The following is a 24368-nucleotide window of genomic DNA, read 5'->3' as shown; positions in this document are numbered from 1 at the left end:
AATACCAGACACACACAAACCTCAAGAACAGTGACAACTAACACGTTAAAAAGATGAGCTCTTTGCATCACAGTACAACAAATAACTAACAATAACGATAAAAAATAATAAAAAGTTTAAATTAAGTCAGCAAACAGGAAAACAATAATGCTATAACAGTAACTGCATAATTTATTCACGCTGCAATGCATGCTGGGAACTCACAAAGCCTTAACATTTCAAAATTATGAAAAACTGTGTTTGACTATAGCTGGGGCAACATTTGGGGTAATTTTGTTGGACTGACAAGTGTACAGTAGTTTCAAGAAAGCTTCTGGGAAAATCCTTGGAAAGCCTGTCACAGCCGGTTGCCATGACAAATTTCAAATGAGCATGCGCAGATAAGTTGATCTCACTCTAACTGGGTGTCAACTACAACTTCAAAATAAAATCAACTCAATTTAATAAATAAGATGAACTTTTCCTCAGAAAAGTCTGAAAGTGAGTTCAAGTGGCTTACAACAGATAGTTCAAGTTCCAACTAGCAATTTTATTGTCAGTGAATGCAAAAATCTAAGTAAGGGGAACAATTTTGAGTCTTTTTTTTTTTTACAGTGCTGGTGAAATAATAGTCCATTTTTATAGTTATTATCATCAGTTTATAGCAAACATGTTTATTTGCTATTTTATTTACAACTAATTATTTCGATTATAATAGTCTTTCAGCTTGTTTCTGTACCTATTACTGAGATTTTGGACAGTGCGCTGTCGTTTTTTAATGAAGAGAATTCATGTAGCGCAGAACAGATGTATTGTACTATGACACTTTTCTTCTTTTCTACAGACTTTCTTAAAATATTCACCTTACACCACAAGATAATTCTAGAGCAGATCAGATTCCATGGATGAATGAGTTGCAAGCATACAACATTCTCATGGTGTAAACTGAACATGTGATCCTATAACCTTAATGTCATTACATTTGACATATTATTATTATTATTTAATTTGTGTTCTCAGTTTTTAATTTTTAGTCAAGTTTAGTCAAGTAGCTCATTGCCTCACTGGTGAAATAATAAGTTTGATCAGTTGTAGCATACATGTTAATTTGCTGTTATATTTACAACTAATAATTTAGATTATTATAGTCTTTCAGCTTGTTTCTGTATCTTTTACTGATATTTTGGACAGTGCACTGTGGTTTGTATATGAAGAAGAGCATTAATGAAGCACAGAAAAGATTTAATGCATGACACTTTTCTTCTTATCTACAGATTTCCTTCAAATGTCCACCTGACACCACATGATCATTCTAGAGCTATATCAGATTTTTGACAGTTGCACAATGAAAGACTTTGGAGAGTCCCAACAAAATGAAACTAAAAAGTTACTTGTATACTCATTATAACAGTAAAAAAAAAATGTGTTGAACATTACTACAGTCACATAAATTTGGTTTTGGTTGAGTTATTTAGGTTGCACAGTGAAAATTAATTTTATAGTTCTCAGATCTCTCTAGTTGTCCTATAAAGATGAGAGTAATGTTTAGGCATAAATTACATTTGAACAGATGAGGACAGATGTTTTTGAGCTTGTAAAGGAAATTGAAAACTGAAGTTGTTTGTTCATGTATGCTATATTTGTGTGTGTGTGTGTGTGTGTGTGTGTTAAAACAACATTCTTAAAATCTTCTATCAGATGCTTTCTGACAAAGCTTGACGCTAAGCAATAGAAAATAGAAGTAAGCTAGTCTAACTTGAATGTGATTTTTTTTAATGACCACACCTCCTGTAAGTAAGATATTTAAGGCATAAAAACAAAAACAAAACTCGTTTGGAGAGAAAGGATCTAGACCATGGAGTCATTATACACTGTCCTGGTGCTCCTTGTTGCTATCTGCTCGTCTAATGCGCTCATCCGACCCAGTAATGGTCTTCGTGAATGTCGCATGAACTCAAGTTTGACAGCACTAGAGGTGCTCCCAGGTGGAGGCTGGGATAACCTGCGCAACATAGACGTGGGACGGGTGATGAACTTTAGCTATTCCCAATGTCAGACCACAGAGGATGGGATTTATCTCATCCCAGATGAAGTCTTTGTCATCCCACGGAAAACAAGCGGAGTGGAAACTCACTCTGAGACCATCATGTCATGGCTGGAACAGAAAAGCTCCACATCAGGATCCATCAATGCAGACATTTCTTTCCCTCCAGTGCTAAACGGAAAATTCTCTGCAGAAAATACCCGCATGAAAACACACCAAGTGAGGACGAATTCCGTGACAACACGAGTTCAGGTAGGCTGAAGTCAGGAAAGGAAAAGTAAAAGCAGCACGGGTTTTCAAAATTTTTGAAAACGTTTTTTTTAAAATTGTTAATTTTATTATTATAGTATGAAGCGATTAACTTCTTAAGGAGGGAGAAATACAATATGACACGGATTAGGAAAAGTGTTTTTTGTTTTTGTCAAAAAGAGCGCAATCTCAAGTTTAACCACTAGCGCCACGCTCACTTTCAGTTTTATTTCTTTCTTTTTTATTATTTATTATTTATTTACGTAGAAGTCTGCTTATTTTTATGTTCTCTTCATCCTCTGAGAGTGTGTCTGTTCAAAGATATGTTTTGATTTTTGAATCCACTACTATTAATACTATTCATATTAATACAGACACATAAAATATGCCATAACCTCTATATTCACCGTAATATTTATATCTTAGGCCATTTCACTGAACTTATAAACTTAATTTAATTAAATATAGCCTAATGACTGCTATCGTTCCATAACTGATATTTTCTCTGAATTAACGAGAAAAAAAATTATACCTGGCTGCTCTTATAGTTTTTGTTTTCTTTTCTTTCTTTTTTTATTTTTTTTTTGTAGAAATTAAAAAGCAGACACCGAAATTACCAGGCAATGATTTAATTTTCTATTTAGATGTAATTGTTTGATCTTTTCTTCTATCTTCTCAGGTGCGCAATCATCTGTACACCGTGAATGCATATCCTGACTTTACTCTGGACTCTCGCTTTGCTCAGCAGATTGGGGAAATCGCAGACGCTGTTGAGAACAATCAAACACGCCTAGCAACCTATCTATCAGAGAAGCTCATTCTTGATTATGGTACCCATGTCATCACAAGCGTTGATGCCGGGGCCATTCTGGTGCAAGAGGACTATATAAAAAGATCTTATGTCTCTAACAGTCAGTCAGACAAGTCTTCTGTCTCTGCATCAGCAGGCCTTAACTTTTTTAACAAGGTTAACTTTAACTTTGGTAGCAAGGAATCCCAGGAAACTTCAGAGACCACCACTTATCAGCAAAACATAACATATTCTTTAGTTCAGAGCCATGGTGGGGCTTTATTCTACCAAGGAATCACTCTGCAGAAGTGGCAAGAGAGCACTCAGAATAATCTAGTGGCTATTGACCGGTCTGGCGTGCCACTGCACTATTTCCTCAATCCATCTATGTTTCCTGATCTTCCAGTTCCAACTTTACATAAACTCGCCCTTTCAATCCAACAGGCTGCAGCGCGCTACTACAACATAAACACCATTCCAGGATGTGTAGATCCAAATTCCCCAAATTTTAACTTTCAGGCTAATGTTAACGACTCGTCCTGCAAGGGTCCTGTCACCAATTTGACCTTTGGTGGTGTTTTCCAAACATGCACTCCTTTGGGGGAAGATGGAAAAGTCATCTGTGATGAGCTTGCGCAAACAAATCCAGATACGGGTGATTATACGTGCCGCCAACCATACAGTGCCTCTTTCTTACACTCAGAGACAGTAGAGCAGGGTTACAATCAATATGAGTGCCATAGGAAATGTCATTCGTGCTGGTTAGTTTTTGATTGTTGTGACAATGTTTGTGGAAATGCTTATCATGTCCGTCGTGCACAAATCAACACTTACTGGTGCTCCACAACACAGACAGTTCCTGAGTACTCTGGGTACCTTTTTGGAGGTCTATTCGGACCATCTTTTCAAAACCCTCAGACCAAATCTCATGACTGTCCTCCAAATTACTTTGCACAAACATTTTTGACTAATGGTATGAGGATTTGTCTGAGCAATGATTACGAGGCAGGAACAGTATCTTCTGTGCCATTTGGGGGTTTCTTTAGCTGCCAGTCTGGCAACCCTCTTGCAGGGGACCAATACCGTTGTCCACCTCAGTACAGCCAACACCTTGCTGCCATTAGCGATGGCTGTCAGGTATTGTATTGTGTCCAATCAGGTGAGTTTACTGGTGGCCAGTTAAAACCTATTCGCCTCCCACCATTCACAAGACCACCTCTGACCAACATGATGGCGACAAACACTGTAGCTGTGATGACAGAAGGTGAACGGGCCTGGCTTAGGATTGGAGACACCAAAAAATGGAGACTAGCAAAGGCTGGCGAAATTACTCAAATAGTCGGAACGTTTCAGGCATCATCTACCCAGATGTCAGGAGGTGAAAAGGCTGGTGTGGCCTGTGGTGTAATGACTTTGATCGCAGTTGTTGTGGCAGGAATTGTCATTTTGGTGAAACGCAGAAGGAGAGTTTCTCACTGCAGATCAAGCGGGGGGTATGAAGAGATTCACTACGATGCCCAAAGTAGTGTAGAAAGTCAGAGAGAGCAACAGAATACAAACGAAAATCCCACTCAACCTCTGTTGGCTTAGTTATGTCTAGTACATTAAGATTAGTTAAGAACTGTAAAAGTAAAATCTTGATCAGCTTTGTAATAAATTGTTTAGTATTTGGTGATAGGGAATATATTTATATGGTGCTTGGTATAAGGGCTGCTATATACTTGCTTCACTGCTTGTGTGAATGATGAACTGTATTTAGTATTTTTATGTCTACATTTTTCCAAAATAATTACTGATCCTGTTTTAATGAGACTATAGGCCTATTTATGTGTAAAGTGTCTGTGTTGAGCATTCATACATGACTGTTTTTGTACTTTTGTTGTATTCATTTTTTAACTGTTTTTGGGAGCTGTCTTTTATTTTTTTTATTCTTTAATAAAAATACCAATTTCTGTCTTAAGTGGCCATTACTGGGTTTTTTATGCCATTGTGTTAATGCACAAAGATGAAATTGTTTTCAAGTGTGAATCATGAAAAAAATATATAGAATTTTAAAATTCAAAATAAATTGTTTTTGAAAATATGTAGTGTTTAAAATCTCTTCTGAATCATGTGGCTTTGATGGCAAATAATGATAACAAATACACACACACACACACACACACACAAAGTATTTTCTTCATTCCCCTCATAGTAAAAACATTCATCTCAGAGAATTAAGCCACTGGGTATGTAATGGAAAATTATTTGTGAATCTGGGCTGGGTACTGCATGTAAGCGTTATGTTGGAAAAACATAACCTAAGATATAAAACCTAAATAATATGTTTTTCAGGACATCATTTATACATATTAAACAGCTATTTCCATAAAGTTAGAACACTAAAGAGAGATAAACCATCCTGTATATATAAGTATTTCACTGTATAAGAGAGCATGAACATGTTTAGGATTGTGTATGTCTTATACGTTGAAAAATGCATTGTTATCCCACCTGAATGATGGCTTAAAAGTCAGAAAACATTCCACATTCCAGTAAGGCCGGAGATGAGAGTAATGTTTTGGGTCTTCATTACCCATAATACCTTTTAACTTTATTTCACAGACAAATGCAACACCACCATGCTCCAGCAGATGGTAGTGTCTCCTAATATTACAGCACGGATGAACAAATGCATTTTTACCACATTTACATTTGAATTTTCACCATAATGTGCACCATCGAAATAATATACTAATACATCTACTGTACTTTAATATATGTGCTATGGTATGACTGAACATAGCTTACATGTCTCATATGAGCGTAATAAATACATAGTCAGTCTCTCCAACTCTTGCTAGTAAAATTAATAAAACTTTTTTATCCATAAGTTAAAGGGAAACCATTACTGATTGGAGGAAATGCTGCTATTTTTGTTCTGCCACATCAATATCACTACATTCCTCAGTAAATTAAACTAATGGTTTAATCTACCAACACCAACATGGCAAAGACCGAAGACATTTTAGCACAGGCCACTCTGTGTAAACATCTCTTGTTTACTCACTGGTTATTAACATTAAATTGGCAGCACATTCTGAAACAGCAAGCTTATTTATGGTCAGGGTTTTTAGATGGTTTGGTGTGCCATGTTTTTGGTTGCCAAATGCAGTAGCTTACCATTTTAGCCATAAACCAACACATACACATCGTTTCTGCATTGAATGGAGTTTTCTAACACATCTAGTGAGTTTTTAGGACAGAAACAGTGGCTTTTGGTAATATGTTATTTAAGAAGACACTTAACCAACCAAGCACACAAGGGTTGCCAAATATACTGAAATTAATGTGAATCTATGATTTGTGTTATCTGGGAACAGACATCATTAGACTCATTATATTATTGATCAGTCACTTTTATTGAATCAGCCCACCACCAGCACCATGACATCTTCAGATATCAAAGATGGTAATGAAATCAACAGTCAGAGAACAGGAGCCAGCCTGCTGAGTGGAAAAATCCAAGTTTGTTTGGAAAAATGAGGGCGTTTGCATCCAGCCATTTCAAATTATGATAGTTGACATGATGCCCAGTAGAATCATACACTTTTTCAGACACATGAGCCTTCTGGAATATTCTGGAAGGAATTACTGACAATATGATGTCCACAATAACACAAAACACCTTTTGTCTCACACACACTTTGAAGCGTTGTACTTGTACAGTTGTTTGTACAGTTGCTCTTATTCATAAAAAAGAAAAAAGAAATAAATCACATACTTAATGACCAGTGAATGATGTCAAAAGTCACATGTTCACCTTTTAAGAAAATGTAATGTGTTTTAGATAAAACACTGCTCTTAATTTTATTGACACATGAATTACATTTTAAAAGTGAATTTGTGATGCTATATCAATTTAAAATATAATTTCCTTCCTGACAATATACAGTAGAAATGTAAACAGGCATCAGAATTTTTTTTATTCTGTACTCTGCGCATAAACTGTATCTGTTCTTATATTACAAAAGAAAAAAAATTTGAAAAGCAAACATTAAAACAAAGATTAATCTATCATGTTCATCCACTAGCAAACCCAAATCTAACTTCCATTTGTCTATGTTCCTCCGTCCAGTCCTTCCGCACTTTGAAGTGTCCACCGAGGACAGTTTGGTCCCTGGAAGGCATGATGAAATAAATAAGTGAAAATAAAAGGAGCTTGTGTGTCTTTGCACAAAATCAACCAGCCAGCCAATGGTGTTCGAGCATCCCAGCCAGCTGTCATGCTATTGGCCGAAGTGTCGCCAGGGAGGAGGGGACTGCTGGATATTGAGGAGTGAGTTGTCTATGAATCAGTGTGTTTTGTCATTCAGTTGTGAAGTTTGAGAAAACGTTGAGGACTCAGAGTTCGTCTCGTGTGGCTCGGGACGCAGGTGGTGGTGTGTCCCCAGTGACGCTGTTCTGAGCAACAGAGCGAATTTGTTCCTGCTGAGCAGTTTTTTTAGCATACTGTCTGTCCCAATCTGTGTTGATGGCTTCGTCATCCCAAATAGTGGAGGTCTCTGTGTCGCTGAAGTAACCCGGCTCACCTGTATAGTGTGTTGGGTACAACAGCAGAGGCTCAACAGAGAAAGCACCCAGATCTCTGGGATCAAAGTGAGACATGTATGCCGTACTGAGAGAGAGACATGAGGGGAGGGGAGAAGAAAAGCAAGGGCATGAGAAAAATTACACAGTTGATGTTACATATATTCATTTTTAAATATAATTTATTACTGTGATGGCAAATCAAATTTTCAATGGCCATTATTTTAAAACATTGCTGCTGAATAAAAGTATTTAAAAAAATCATACTGACCCTAAACATTTTTCATCTTAATGTTTGCAAACTAATGTTTTACATGAATGTATATTAAGTAGAATTTAATTATTCGATAATGGGTAAAGCTATCTGAACAACATGAAAACATTGCATTATTTACTACACTTTACAGTAATACAACACTAAATTCACACACTTGGACGACACAATGACTCTTTCACTTTTTCTCACACACACACACACAACACAAACACACAGAAAGTGGAGTATATTTATACAGTAATCCATCTGTGATTATACCAATGGCCCTTCCCCCAAAACTCAGAGAACCATCAATGGGAATTTTGTCCCTTGAATGCAGAGAACAGGAAGAACTGGCCCTTTCCAAAATTCCACAAAGTAGGGAGAGAGACCCTGAGAAAGCAAGACAACAGAGGAGAAGGACCGCAGGGTACCGAGGGTGTTAGGCGAGAGAGAGAAGGGCCAGTAAAGGCACCACATGCTGGGGTCACAGCTAGTGCTGAGCTGGGTAGAAAGGCAGTCATTGTCTGGCCCAGTAGGGACACCATACCCAGCCCCCCACACTCTGAACAATCTAGCACTGTTCCTGTCCCACTCAGCAGTACAGCTTCAGTGTGTACCTGCCATGTAAAAGCTTCTGCAAAATCTATCCATTAATCTATCTATCGATTGATCCATCCATTTATCTATATATCCATCAGTGCTTTCTTGTATCTATTGATTGAACTACCGGTCCATCAATCTATCTATCCACACACTCATCCATGCATCACACTTACTTTGGGTGTTTGTTGAACATGACTGGCAGGAACTCATCCACAGGGAGCATCTTGCCGAACGGCTGAGCAGCGAGGAGTTTCTTGGCCCCCTGCTGTGAAAGGGCATAACCTAGAGTCCAATATGAGTAATCAGCCTCCACCAGATTATTAACACCCTCTACGGACACCTCCGGCTGAGCTACTTGCATCCGTTTACGGCCCACATATCTATGGAGAGCAAAGCAGCAAGAGAGATATGCAGAAAGAGAATCAGTATGCTTTTGTGAATGATGGAAACGTCTCATCGTGTGTTTGTTTTCAGCTGGTGCTGTTCTTACATGAGGTCCCAGTTTAGCTGAGCTTTGTAAACATCCTCCATGATGGTCTGTAACCTCCTTTTAAATTGAGGCTCAAACCTCACGTCATCCTCTAACACCAGCACATGCTGCAGTCCCCTCTCCACCACCTTTAACACACACACACACACAACACACACACACACACACACAAAGTAAACGGAAAACAATTTGTCTGTTGAAAAATCTTGTTTCAGAAAATGGAAAAATGTACTTCAATGTTGCTCATCTGATTAACTGGACATTATACTATGTTTAGCTTAAATAAAACATTAATTAACAGTGAAAATCTATAAATAAAGACTGTGTGTGTACATATATACAGAAGTTTCTGCCAATATGGTCCATTTACTTTGCTTTAAAGCATTAGTGGCACAAATTCAACGATTGTCCTGTGATAATTATTAGATGTGTTAAAGAAATATAATTTAATATAAAAGAAGAAAAAAAAAGTTACGTTTTTAGACAAATACTAGTATAGACCTCATTTGACAATCTCAATCATTCAACTCTTACATGTTATTAAAAGAAAAAAGAAAGTATTGTTCTTTGATTTAATGGGAAGTATTGTATACGTTTCCTATTTAATGTTTTATACATCACATTTACTTATGTTTATTCTATATATATATTTAAAATATTTATTTGAGGTTGCGTTAAAAAAAGGAGAGTTTTAAATTGTATAAAGACACGTCCCAATTTTTTTCCAAAACTAAAAACTTACAAAATTAAGTCTTTCATATAATATTTAACTTGACCTCTGTTGGTTGACAATCAGCATTTTCTGAAAGACATTTCCTTTCATTAATTATATATTGAAAATGGAAAAACCTTGGGCTCTATTCCATATTCTATTTATAGTGAGTGTTTACATGCGAGTATGTCTGTACCTGCTTCCAGGTGAAGTGGTGGCTGAGGAAACAGCCGATCTCTCCACGCGTCAGCACCCTATTAGAGTATGGATCTTTATATCCCGGCATCATTTCTATACCTAGAGCTTGAAGGTGAGATGTATTGAGACCCCTGACAGGGAATGAAAAAGGTCAAATCAACAGTTACCCAAATATCACAAATATGATTCAACAGAATGTGCCCTCGATGACCTACTTGCCATCTACAGCATCAATCAGCGTGGCCTCAAGTCCCAGCACTGCCATTGTGTTCAACATCCGTTCCCTCCGGTCCAACCTCCGCTTCAGATTAATCAGAAAGATCTAAGCAGAAAAGAGAGCAAGAGAGTCTGAGGACTGAAGCAGGGAAAAATAAGAAAATGTCACTTCAAAGAAGCTTAAATCAGGTTTCTCTGCAGAATATCTATTATGAGTGTCCAGTCAAGCAAGACATTCCAGAGATTCTGCTCTCTCACCTCGTCAAAGCCCATCTTGTCCTGGGATTTGGGTGGAGTGAAGAGAAACTCAGAGGGTTTTATGTGATGATCAACTGCAAGAAAAAGGCATTTTAGTTGAATAACATGGACATCTGACCATTACACATTGGAATATAACAAAATCTAAATAAAACCTGTAAATAATAAGGGTTGAAAATAGAAAGTGTAAAATAGGTTAAAGTGCTGAAAAAAGGGTGGTTTATTAGGGACAGTGGCCATGGGTGTGCTTTTTATGGGTGTGTGTGTGTTTGCCTACATTGTGGAGCAGGCAACGGTCCCCAGGAAGAAAATATCTTGATAAACAAACGCTACTGTTTCAAAGTTTGGGGTCAGTAAGATTTTTTTTTTTTTTTTTGAGAAATCTTTTATTCACCAAAGATGCATTAAACTAATCAAAAAAGACATTTATAATGTAAAAAAGAGTTCTATTTCAAATAAATGTGGTTCTTTAGAACTTTCTATTCAAAGAATCCTGAAAAAAACATGGTTTCCACAAAAAAAGACTTTTGAGCACCAAATCAGTCAATATTAGAATACTTTCTGAAGGATTATGTAACACTGAAGACTAGAATAATGGCTTTTGAAAATTCAGCTTCAAATTGTAAAAAATAATTCACATTATTACTGTTTTTACTGTATTTCTGATCAAATAATTGCAGTTTTGCAGAGTATAAAAGCCTTTTTTCAAAAGCATTTAAAAATAGAATTAGCCCTAAACTTTGTACTGTAGTGAATGTATTACACATCTATGCTTTAATGTGTATATAATGTGTTTGTGAGTGGTGATACTCACTCATGGCCTCAGTGATGGTGTGTGTGAAACTCTCCTCCTCATCTTCTACACTCTGCTGGGCCTTCAGCGGGACAGGCAGAAAACCGTAATGTTCTCTGTTACATACATGCATCTGTACACCTACAGAAAAAACAACAGCATAATATAGACACATCATGAATATCTAACATAATTCAGTGTATGTTTGTATGTTTGTGTGGTTTGGTGTTGTCATGACTTTATTCATGGGTGTGATTGAGTCATGGTTTGACGGCTTTGTATTAGCTGTGTGTGTATTTGATTTACTGTAAATGCACTGTACTCTCTCTCTCTCTCTCTCTCTCTCACACACACACACACACACACACACACACACACACACACACACACATTATTTACTTAATGGAACATCCACAAACACCCAAAGAGGCCATAAAACTTCCCAGCTGGAGCTGGTTATAATAGCCACAAAATGATCTGACATTAAATGTGTTATACTAACACAAAACCCTCCACAGCAACATATACTGGAGCTGGACAGCTGGAGGTGCAGTGATTTATGTGTTAGTTTCTAAACCGTGTCTGTTCAGGGTCCCAAAAACAGAAGAAAGGTACTCTTAACTGCCTTTCATCTGTTTGCTCTGAAAAGATTTCCAAAACAACTTATGCACTTAATTAAAAAATGGCAACACTTACAGTATTAACATTAGTTAATGTGTAGCATAACCAAACAATAAAAAATACTATAATACCAGCATGTATTAGCTTAATGTTAATTTCCACATATATAACACATTTACTTTAACATTATAACATCTGACATTATTATTTGATATTTAATATTCTGCATTTAATATTTAATATTCTGCACTTTTATTTTGATATTTATGTTTCATGTTCCTGTCATGTGCTGCTCCGTAATGGACCATTGTTAAAGCAATCCAATGGAGATCTCTCACCAGCTTGTCGTGCGGAGAATGCAAAGACCATGATGTCATCAAACGCCCAGCTGTAGTCGGGGTGAGGTGGGTGGAAAGCCATGTCGAGTGTGGCGCTACGTCTCAGATCCAGCAGGAAGGTGGAGTGCACCATGGGAACCATGAAACAGCCCAAACGCTTCCACTCACGGATAGGCTGGTAGTCTGGGGTGCGCTTGTAATAACCCTGAGAAAATGGCAGAGATATCAGGCTATTGAAGCATTGGTTAAAATAACGTTTTAATTGTGAATGTTGAAAGTACAATTCAGTTTGAAATCTTGCCTTACTGAGAAAGGGAGAAGAATTGTTGTTCTTTGTGCACAAAAAATACTTTAATAGCTTTGTAAAATTACAGCTGAACCACTGATGTCACATGGAGTGTTTCATTGATTTCCTTACTGTGTTTCTGGGTCTGGGAACATTTTCGTTATATTGCTGTCTATGAAGGGCCAGAAAGCTCTTGGATTTGCATGAAAAGTAACATCATTTGTGTTCTGAAGATTAACAAAGGTCTTACGGTCTGGAACAACATGAGGGTGAGTAATTAATGACAGAATTTTCATTTTTGGCTCAAATGAAAATGCAATGATCATTTACTCAGCCTAATGTCATTCCGAACACTTTATGAAATGCTTTCTTCTGGGAAATCACAAATGAGGATATTTTGATCAATGTTGGTAACCAAAAAATTTGTAATGAACACTGCGTTCCACTGTGTGGTCAAAAAAACATTTTCTGTTAAGGTTCGCAGGTGAAAGAAAGTCATACAGAAACCACGAGGGTGAGTAAATGATGATAGAATTGTATTTGTATTACTCTTCGAGCCTGAGGTGAACAAGGTTTACCTGAGGTGTGATGCCACACCAGAAGTTTGAGTAGAGCGATCGGGAATCCAACATGGGTGCCACCAGTGTGAGATTCTCTGCCATCATGAGATCCAGCACCCGTGGGTTGGTCAGGAGGTTATCACTGTCGACAAACTTAGAGAAAAAGAGAGAGATGTAGTTGGAGAACTATTTACGTTAATAAGTTTCATATGATGAATACAGCTGGAGTAATAGTACTTGCGGTTTTTATTTAACATGAGTGTAATGTAACATAAGTCAGTTCTGACAAGCAAGGGAAGTACCGTGAGCTCACCAGTATATAATCAGCCCAGCGCTCTCGTGCAGCCTTCAGCGCCGCCTGTCTGAGCTTCATTACATGACTGAAACGAGATGGAGCCCAGTGTTTCGGCCCCCACTCATCTGTGTATGACCTTATGTAGAAAAAAAAGATGCATAAGTTTGGAACAGGATGGTGACAAAATAATGACAGAATTGTAATGATTTTTTTAATCCCTGTTCTGGAAATCATTAGATTTAGATGGGAAAGACAATAGCAGTCTGCTGAAAATTCCTGACATGAACAACCATTAGTGCCAATTGACTTTGAACCCGCCTGTTCTGGAACAAGATGTTTTCAACCAACCGTGGCTCCTCCATGGGCCTCCACTCCACATAATGGTATCTGCTCTGACTGTTCTTCAGCCATTCTCTCAGCATGGATGTGGTGTTGTCCACATTATGGTCCGTTGCAGCCCTTCAAGAAACGATAAAGGTTAGATTTTACATCGTTTGTATTTTCAGGGCTGATAAAATTCCTCAGGCACATTTATGGGCTTGCAAGGAAGTGGCCTTAACAACAGCTTGCCAACATCAGCTTGTGAGAGGTAAAAGACGTATTGATCTAAGTTTTATATAAGCATTTCAAGGGCCTAGCTTAGCATAGTTCAATATGTTACTAGCAAGTAAAAAAAATCATAAACTTCAGACTTCATCAAACAATGACTTGCAACAACATTTCTGCAAAACAGCAACTCATTTATATTTTGAACAGCGACGAACATATACGGTGTGACATAACAGTGAGTTTTCCCAGCATTACTACTCTGTGGCTTGTGGAGAACACATGTAAACACTGACACAAGCACACAAACACACTCAGTGTCCTCAGTTAGTCAGGGCAGTTTGGTTGTGCCAGTGGAAACCTCCACTGCACAGGGACTCTGCAGTGAAACCATGTGGGGAAAAAACCAACAAATATTGACATCACCTCAGTCGTCACATTCACACACACATTCACATTTCCTCACCCCACCTTTACCAGAAATAAAATTCAACTGGTGTGTATATCCATATTAATAGAGCACTGCGGGATGTTCTGCAGCAGCATCAGGATTAATTTTAAGGCGATGGAGGAAATTAAACTGGATTCGGTTTCACCTAATGTGTAGACAAGTGCAAAAACAGTTAAATGAGTCATAATAATAATAATAAATTACAAAAAGCCTATTCATAAGCAGCCTTTTTTTCTTATTTTCAAGTACTAATTATACATCCTTTAAGCAATAGAGGCCTACATTTAGCTAAGAAGATAAATGACATCGTTTACTTGTTTTAAAGCATAACCTTCACTCATTTCACTGAGGTTTATACTTTTAAACAGGACAAAATATAAGCCTGGTTACAATTTATTCTCTGGGGAAAAGTCTATTTTGTGCCATTTTACTGTACTTCAAGTAAACTGACATTTGTTAAAGAAGGCTTGGATGTTTTTAGCAAGAAAAAAACTATAATATTTGTATATATTACTCATTTATTTATTTAAAGCATTGACATTACTAAATTTACTGAGATTTATGCATGAAACAAGAATTTAGAGAGTCTATTTGTGTTATTTTACTTGTCATGTACAATTATGTAAATGTATTATTTTCTATATCTGTTTGACTGTTTTTGGGGTTTATTTATTATTTATAGATTTTTTAAATTAATTCTTATTTTATTTTGACGGACATTCCCACTCCTGCCTTCCAAATCTACGGCTGTGTCTGCCTTAAACATCTGTAGTGAATAATACTAGTGTAAACCCAAAAAATACACATATAACTCCCATAAACAAACATTGTCAGACAGCAGATAACAGTGTATGCAGTGTGTGCATCTAAGTAAACTCATATTACTATACACTCTTCGTCTATAAATAATAAGTTATAGACCAGCTATGCAACACCATGACTGCTATTTTGTCACACACACAAACACAGACAATTACTTAGCTATGTCTCGATCATAACACCATATTCCAACAAAGAGTGCCGACAATACAGGCCAAGGTAATGTATATGTGTTTTATGTTTTATGGGTGTCCAAGATTTTATGAGTGTATAACAGCAAAGGGAACAGACAGCATCAAGCTTGATAAGCAGTCTGGTTTTTTATCACGGGTTCGAAACACCTGACACACAGGTAATGACAGGTAATTCTGTGTCAAAAAGATAACTGCTTCCACACACACTGCTTATCTGATGACTTCAGCTAATGCAAGTGTGCCACAGTTGTTTTATAGGAAAACAGGCCTTCGAGCTGCAATAAATTTTCCAAAACATCTGTGAAAAATCCATTAAAATCAGAATGAACAATGAAACAAAGCAGTGCATACATGTGTATTTTATTATATTAGGATAAATACACGTGTGTCAGATTTTTCTTTGCATGCAATTCTCATACTTATGTTCAGTTCTCTGTTCATTCTATTTCTGCATTAATATGAATTAAATAAACATGTTGTGGCTCTGTCAACTGATATAAACATCTGGAATACACAGACTCACTGCATCTCGTTAAATGACTCTCTAATGGCAAATGACGTGTTCTAATGGCAAATCACGTGTTCTTCCTGGGGAGAAACCTGGGGAGAAAACCCAAACAATGCATTTTGGGTTATGCTGCTCCATGTCAAAGAAAATGCACATATACACATAGCGAAGTGTGCAAGTATCCCTGGTGAGAATTTAGATTTATGATTTGATCCACCCAGTGTTTTTCTTTTGTTCGTTTTTTAGTTAAATCTCGTTAAATCATTACCCCTTTCTCAAATCGAGGCGATCTCAGGTGCCTGTCTGTGTGACATCACACAGACAGACCCCCACCCCCACCCCATGATAGTTTGATTGACAGTGGTGTTTCAGCACAGAAGGTGTTTTTTTGTTGGATGTAATAATGAACCTAGCAGTCGTCATTTACTTCCGAGATCTGAGCCGCTGAAGACGCGCGTGAATTACATTCGTTTCTGAAGGGAATGCGCCCGATCTACCTCAAGCAGAGCTCATTAACATTTAAAGAAAAATGCTACAAAACGGCTTGCTCTGAAAAGAGCTGTTTTTGACACGGGTAAAAAGGGTGTTGTTTTACACTACCATTGAGAAATTTTAACCAAAGTATGTTACAGGCTTTTCATTAAAACCCTAAAGAATCATATCAACCTGTGGAAATATTTTGTAATTATGATTCTCATTACTTTTCATTAATAGTGATTAATATTAATTTGTTTAAACGATTTATTATATTAAAATTGCTTAAACAATAAATACTACAATGATTTATAAATCCCTTGCTATTTAAAGAATACATTAAATAAACAATCTCATAAAAATAATTGCAATAATATATTTAAAAAAATATTTTTTTGAAAGACATATATTTTTTGTACATATTCTTTTCTTTAATAATAATAATAATAAAATATCCCAACATGCTTTTTGATTCACCCAAATATAAGCACTGATGTGAGTGTATTTCTGCCTGTATGAATTTTTTGAAGCTGTGTCTCAGCTCTGGACACAGAGGGCAACACTCATATTCATGACCGGACAAGTAAACAGCCAGAGGAATTCAAGCCTGCCAGCATATGAATGACTCCAACTTCTGGTTTCTGAAGGTTCAGTCAGTCATATATCCAGACAGACACATTCTCCTCACCTTTCACTCTCACCTCTCGAACCCTAAATTTCCTCACCCAAGGGCAAAAACACACTGCTGACACTGACGTTACAAACACTTTCTGATTGTATTATTAATGCTTCTCCCAACCTGTATTTTGATTCATGTGAATTTTGTATGTTTTGAAAACAAATCATCAGTCCAATCTGTTTTTATCATTGTATCGAAACACCTGAAACACAGGTTAATTCTGTGTCAAAAAGATCACTGCTTTCACAAAATGAACAATGAAACAAAAGATGTACATGTGTATTTTAATAAATTAGGATAAATACATGTGTGTTAGATTTCACTTGTAATATTCTGTAAGTGAACCTCATGATAAAAGTTGATTAGGGATCTGTGTGTGTGTGTGTTTGTGGCAGGACATTTAGCTCTAGGTTTTATATGTGGGCGCTCCTGCTGTGCTTGGAGGAAGCAGGACTTTGCTTATAAAAACTTGATTTTCTTTCACCGCCTGTTTGAAGTTTATTGTAAGTCTCCAGCTCATTATCTGACTGCCCGAGGCTCACTCTCTCTTTTTGTCTCTCTGTTTCTCCTTCATATGTCCTTATTGACAGCATCTGGACACCACATGCTACTCACCTCCAAACACACACATCTTAAACTTTCTCCACCTGCACAGTACAGCCATGAGAGATATTGAGGAATATCCCCTAATAAAAGAAGCAATCATGTTTGAGTAAAACACAGAGATTACATGAACCTTGAATTAGATAAATCAGTAGAAAATAACAGATGTGTAGGAGAAAAGGCAGATTAAGCTAGAATGTTTTGGATTGATCTCTTAGGTCCTAGTTTGCAGCTGTATCCAATGAAATGTATTGGTACCTTTAATGTGAATGTAATTATGTACTTGTAAAAAAAGATGTCAAATGTCATGAAGGGGATGAACTAGCATAGTGTTGTGTGTGAAAATACCCACCATATACCCACTAATACCCACCTTCAGATCAATACCCACCATATATCTGTTGTTTTCTCAAGTCTTCTACTGTTCAGAGCTGCTCTGACAGTGCTTAAATAAAGTTCCTTCTAGGCTGATTACCCATTTTAACTTTAACAATGGGTCTGTTGTACTAAGATGAGCATGTGTGTTCATAATCACAGAGAACAGTCTTTAATAACTACAAACTATGCCCTCATAACATAAATTTGAAAACAGAAGAATGACATAATAATGAGAACTTATGTCTGGTCTCTTGGTATCACCTTAGTAAGGTTTATGAAATTTTACATATTTGCAGAAAGCTGATGCCTTTTTTAAGTCAGTATTGACAAACAACTTTTACAAAATTGAAGAAGAAAAAAATGGTAGTAGCGTTTTGAAACTAAAACACATTTTCAAATATCTGGATTAATTTGGATGTAGATCCTCTATTGACTTTTTGAAGGGATTGTTCAATGCAAAGATTAAATTTTGATTTATGATTTACTCACCTTAATTTTATTCCAAATCTCTATGAATTTCTTCTTCAGAATCAGAATACATAAAAAGATATTTTCAAAATATTTTAACTGTTTATGTAAATAAAAGTAAATGAGGTCCAAATCAACACTGGACCATTGACTTTCATTGTATAGACAAAAAAGTCATTATTGATCTTTTTTGTGTCCGAATTATTTTTTACAAATTCCAGTTTTAGAACAACATAAAGGTTAATTAATGATGACAGAATCATATTAGATGAACCTTCCCTATTACACAAAAAAATGACAAAGTATACTACTGCATACACTGTGCAAATAGTTCTGCTTTGGAACATTATTGAGAAAAGATACAAAAAAATGAATGTATTTCAAACAAACATTTTAAAATATGAATGAAAATGCCCACTGGTTCAAACATAGCCAGTTACAGATGTGTGTGTGTGTATACACGTGTGTGTGTGTGTGCTTGCTTTGCAGTAGCTCTGCCCCCATGCATGGGCTGACGTGGCTGCCTGGCTCTGTAGATTGAGGAGGGGGCAAAGGGGCTTGTGAAGCCCTTGCTGTACTCAAATTCCTCCAGCCACCCTCTGTCAACACAGCCCTGCCATGTCACACACAAACACATCTAGAGAGTGTGATGCTAGTTCATCCCCCTCATGACATTTGACATCTTTTCTACAAGTACATAATTACATACACATTAAAGGTACAAATACATTTCATTTGATACAGCTGCAAACTAGGACCTAAGAGAACCAAAAGCAACAGAAGTAGTTAAATTAGTTGTAAACACATCCTGTATCTGTAAAAATGAATGCTTTTCTCAAGAGTGCATATAGACTAGTCGGTCTGGAAAGCAGGAGAGGTTCCCACAATCCCACCTGACACACTGACAGAGTTTATCAAACATTCACATGAACCCATAAACTCTCCCTTCATCTTCCTTGTGAATATAAACACATCTGTGAAACACTGTGAAAAAGGTATGTGATATGTGATTATGCACAGAACAAGAGCAAGAAAAATGGGAAAGGGGTGTGAGAGAAAAAGACTGACACAGGTAGAGGTAGACAGATAGATTGATTGATTGCACTGCAGACATGAATGATAGCCATCCCAACTGTTTACCAGAAGGATGAAACCAGGAGAGAGCAATAAAACTGCATTTCTCCTTCAACAACATAAACCTCTGCCACCTCTAAATACCTCCCTATATGTCCCCACAAATCTGCTTGCTTCATGCACATCTATCTTGTCAAGTGTGCCTTTTGAGGCAACCTAAAACAACGTTCTGTGGAGTGTGAGAAAAGACCCAAAAATATCTAGGTCTACATAATACCTGGAGAAAGTTATGCAATATCAAATAATTCATTAGCAGCTGCATTGGACCTCAGAACATTTTGAGCCAATCAACAGAACCATACAATGTCATGTGACTTAACAATCCAAAACTGCAAACAAGTGTTGCATTTAGTGTTGCAATGAAAATGCTGCAAAATCCACTATACTACCATGCCATTTTTACATAATAGTATTGTGTAGATTATTTGGTGACCTGCCCTGACCCAGAACACTGCACACCAATAAACTACTATTCCAGCTTGACTCCAGACACCCATGACTAAAGTCTGCAATCGTCCTGCCGTCTGGACTTTTGTGCACTGTTGTTCCTCTACACTTGAACCCCTGCTGGGTTAAGGCATTTTGGGTTTTGGGTGGATGGGATAGACAACTGAATTGAGGTAACTGTTGTCGGAAAGAGTAGAAACTGATTCTTGAAGGAGAACTGCAGAAATGCCCAAGTTAGGCTAAAGACCCCATCAAACACTGCGCCAGGGTCTAATTAACAGCAAAACTCACGCAAATCTAACAAAAACACAAACACACACAGAGCTGTAATGAAAAACACAAATAATCATTTGCAGATCTGACCTTCAGATCAATACCCACCATATCTCTCGTGTTTTCTCAAGCCCTTTGTTATAGCTATTCAACAGACTTTGTTTATTTAACTTGCCAAAATGCCCAGCATTCCTCAACAACAGCATCAAAACTGCTGGAATGAACACCGGAGTCTGAAGGAAAACTGCTCGCATGGTTGTCAAGAAAATCACATCATACCGATAAGGCCAGTAAACAGACACAAAGAGCAGTCGGCTGTTATAAACGAGTCTGTGTTCAGTAATCTTGACTGTAACTTGATCAGTCATTTCTTACTTATGTAAAAGCTGTGTTGGCACCATTAGTTAATTACAGGACTGTGCCTTTAGGGAACATGACGCTGGGTTCACACTCTTCCTTCTTTATTACTTAAGACTGTCTGAACCATTAATCAAGACACTGTCAGAAGAGATTGTCCTCTCTGTCTCTCTCGTTAGTGCTAACAGTTCTCTTCAGTGTTACAGTAGCGTAGCTCCTGCTAAAGTCAGGCAATCACAGAAACTCTTTATGTAATCAAAGTTCCTTTAAGGTAGTGTAAGTAGTGACAGATCTTTTCTTTCTTTTTGTGATATACATTTGAGTGAAGCAGATTATGGAAAAAAATATTTGTTCTCTCCATCAGTTGCTGATTGGATGGAAGGAGATCTGAATGCGATTGTGAATTTTCATTTCATGTGGAACATCTTGCCTACCTTTTTAAGTACAGTAGGCGTAGTTACCTACAAGTACAGCTATCATTTACTTGAATAAAAAATCTCCATAACTATAGTTAGGATTATAGTGATATCAGTAATTTTGCTTATTCTCTGTTCCAGTTATGCTATTCAACTATTTTTCAGACTAGTATAATGAACACACACAAATTCTAATGAACTACACTTACTTAACAAATAAAAGAAGAAAATGTTGGACAGAGAGATATCATTGTGTTTGACCAGTTTGCGTGTTCAATAGGGATGGAATGTGGATTGTTAGGCCACTCATGGTGCCCCTGTGTAATTTTCAACAGTTCCCCTCCCCTGCCCTTGCTTCTCCTTTCTTTCCCCTAATTCCCCACATTCTTTTGCAAAGCAGTGAGACTTTCAGCCTGTCATTTGACTGCTCCGTTTGTTCAGTAATCTCCTGCAGGCCTTCATAATAGTGCACATACACACATACAAATGTCCACAGGCAGCTAAAGTTGACATGAAATAAAGAAATTACCTATTTTTTAAATTGATTTTATAGATCTTATTGTAAACAATTTATCCATGCATGTTTTTTTTTTCATTGTTGCTGACTTGTAATGTTTAATCAAAATGTCATAGCCATACCTCTGTGTATGTTTACATACTCTGTGTAGCAGAGTTTAGCCTATGGCTCAAATGACATGAAACAGGATTGAAAATGAATTTCACTTCATAAATGTGTGCATCATTCTAAACTTTCTCCAGTTAAAACCTGCCAAAGAAATAAATGTAAAAAAGTGTTAAAACATAAGGCATAATAGTGGAGTGGGGTACACACATAGTGAATGTTTCCCAATCAAAGCTGCTCCGCTCAGACTGTGGAGCAGCATAGAGATGAGAGGGAGATTGAATTAAAGTTGTTTGTGCCTCTAACCAATTGATCTGGAAAGAAATCTAAATCACTTGTTTGTCCTAAAGCTGAAAGGAAGAAAAAAACAGATAGAAAGTGAGCATGAAAGAGACTTGTCCCCTCCTTCCCCTCTCTTGTATTTATTGAGAAATACAAGAAGTGGGCGGGGATATCTGAATCAAGTGTATACGTTTCACCAGCGTTTTCAAATAACATTTCAGTAACAACAAAACATTTACAATTTAGAGCAAATAAATACAGTCCATTTCGCTTGAGAAAGTCACAGTACGCAGCTCATTTGATTTTTATGTTTAGGACAGCACAAAACATAGGTATTGCAATTATTTACTTTCATTTGTTATTACACAAATTACAAGTAGGCTATGTCTCAGTTGGTAGGGGCGGTTGCGCAAAACGGGCTAATTTCCACTCGAAAATTATGCTGACAGAAATTATCCTAAAACTCTAATTATAAAGAGAACCGACAGGACATGTTGCTTAGCCAGCAAAATCCTTTTATCTTCATTCAATATGTAATTAAATCCGTGCACACACGCGTGGACAGAGTGCAGTAAACCCGCTTTAACAGGTCTGCTGCACGCAGACAGCGCGTCTCTGTTCCTCTATCTGCCAGAAGGTTTTCATTAACCAAACCCTACCTGCGCGCACTTCACAATAACCCCACTATGTTACAGACCTTCTCAGCGTTCTACCAACGAACACACTTGCTGCAATGCAAACCATACACCTCTACAGCCGCACGTCCCTTTTGGAGAGGCTCGCTCACCATATCGCAATCCGGTCCTTTGGGTAGTCCAGGCTGTCGATGCAGCCCAGGTAGTACGGCAGGCTGTGCGCCGAATTCCGAGCCAGGATCGCGATCATGACTTTGGGCTTGAGCAGAGAGGATTCAGGCACGGGATTCAGCTCCTGCACATGAGCCACAAGCTCTCCACGGCAGTTTTGCGCCACCAGAGCGCAAATCACAGCCACCACCACGAATCGCTCAGCCGGCATCTCTTCCTGATGGACTCACTGTCACAACCTGAGCGCGTGTGAGTGAATGGGAGGCTGGAAGACACAGAGGGTGTGTAAGGAGGGGTAGAGAGAGTTGGAGAGGTTACCTCTTGACGAAAGTGGGTTGCCTCCTCCAGATTTTCACACCCTTCACCAGATCATTGCGTAAAGAACTGGTGAAAAACTGCTTAGTGAGATCTCAACATGATAGCTTTATTATTAGAATATATTTCTATGGCTATAGGTAGGCATAGCTATTTAAATATTGTACTTAGAGTAAAAGTCACCCGAAACAACCTTTTAAGTTGGGTATGCATATAATATGCAAAAATAAAAAGATGCTTATTATTTACTAACTAAACATGTAAGGGCGAAATAATATCTCATTTATTTCTTATTTTGACTCCTGAAACACTGTTGTCCAGATCTCTTTATTCCATTTCGTTTATTCCCTTCAATTCTTTCCACATTGCACATTATCCTACTTTATCCATCGGGTGCTTGATCTTATTCCATTTGCGTCTCTTGCATCCCATGATTCCCAACACTCTTGAGAGTTTAGTCATGACATCATCCAGTTCACTACAGCTGACACCTGCTTCTCTTTCTATCAGCTTTCTCAATTTTCTGACGTTTTGGTGGCTTAAGCACATGGGCGAAATGAGATTACAGTGATGAATATTCTTAGACTTAGCCTAGTTGACTGATTTTGAATAAAACTGCTCCCGAAGGGACTATTTTATCGAGGGACGTTTGACTTGCATTTCTTTGCGCTTTTTAAAACTACTTTTGATCTAATGGCGACCCCTAGTGTTTAAAACTGGAAGCGAGGAACAAAGTAGCTACCTAAAAATAATGATCTCGTATAAATGTTAAAAGTTACGGATCCTTTTATTTATTTTTTTAATAAAAAATATTTTAAATGTCAGATAACATTCGGCGGATTCTTTGTGTTTAGCCTGCTGGAATTCGCTTACTTTAAACTCTAAATCCAGATTAATATGGTATCTGGATTTTTGTAAAAAAAAAATATATATAAATATATTTTTTTGCATACCAGCTGGACATTCAAGTCTTCCAACAGCGTTCATCAGCAGTTAACATAACATAACTACTATATCTATGTGCACTTTAAAGTAAAAAAAGAAAAAGAAAAAAGGTTCCCATATGGTCAAGACAAGAGACAAATGTTAGACAGAGGACACACCTTTAAACCCGCAGGTTCTCCACCAAAACCATATTTGACATTAGGGGATATGAATGAATGTTTTCATCATTCGGCTGACAGTAAAACTCTCTGAGAACAGCCAAAGCAGAAATTTGGCTAAGTTACTCTGGCTGGTGCAAACCTGGTTTCCGTCTGCTATGTCTATGACTATGTCTGGTACAAATTCTCACATTAAATGAGTTATTCTGACAGTTTCTGCAATATTTTACACC

At 37.3% G+C, this 24368-nt stretch overlaps 2 protein-coding genes across 2 annotated transcripts; one reads left to right on the top strand and one right to left on the bottom strand.

Moving 5' to 3' along the window:
* Window positions 1-1788: 1788 nt before the first annotated feature.
* On the top strand, window positions 1789-5084 carry mpeg1.2 (macrophage expressed 1, tandem duplicate 2). Its single transcript, XM_026270794.1, has 2 exons — window positions 1789-2275; window positions 2952-5084. The coding sequence occupies exons 1-2, from the start codon at window positions 1835-1837 to the stop codon at window positions 4650-4652; spliced, it is 2142 nt and encodes a 713-aa protein (XP_026126579.1). The 5' UTR covers window positions 1789-1834; the 3' UTR covers window positions 4653-5084.
* Window positions 5085-6444: 1360 nt separating this feature from the next.
* Window positions 6445-22928, bottom strand: LOC113107964 (procollagen galactosyltransferase 2). The gene is made up of 12 exons (XM_026270798.1): window positions 22699-22928; window positions 13609-13719; window positions 13279-13396; window positions 12984-13118; window positions 12120-12324; window positions 11182-11301; window positions 10368-10441; window positions 10109-10215; window positions 9892-10024; window positions 8984-9111; window positions 8667-8873; window positions 6445-7719 (listed from the first exon to the last, which is right to left on the bottom strand). Exons 1-12 carry the CDS (start codon window positions 22926-22928, stop codon window positions 7446-7448), a joined length of 1842 nt encoding a protein of 613 aa, XP_026126583.1. The 3' UTR covers window positions 6445-7445.
* Between the last annotated feature and the right edge of the window lie 1440 nt (window positions 22929-24368).

Source organism: Carassius auratus, chromosome 8 (assembly GCF_003368295.1).
Source record: "Carassius auratus strain Wakin chromosome 8, ASM336829v1, whole genome shotgun sequence".
NCBI lineage: Eukaryota > Metazoa > Chordata > Actinopteri > Cypriniformes > Cyprinidae > Carassius > Carassius auratus.
This window is presented reverse-complemented; position numbering and strand designations above follow the sequence as displayed.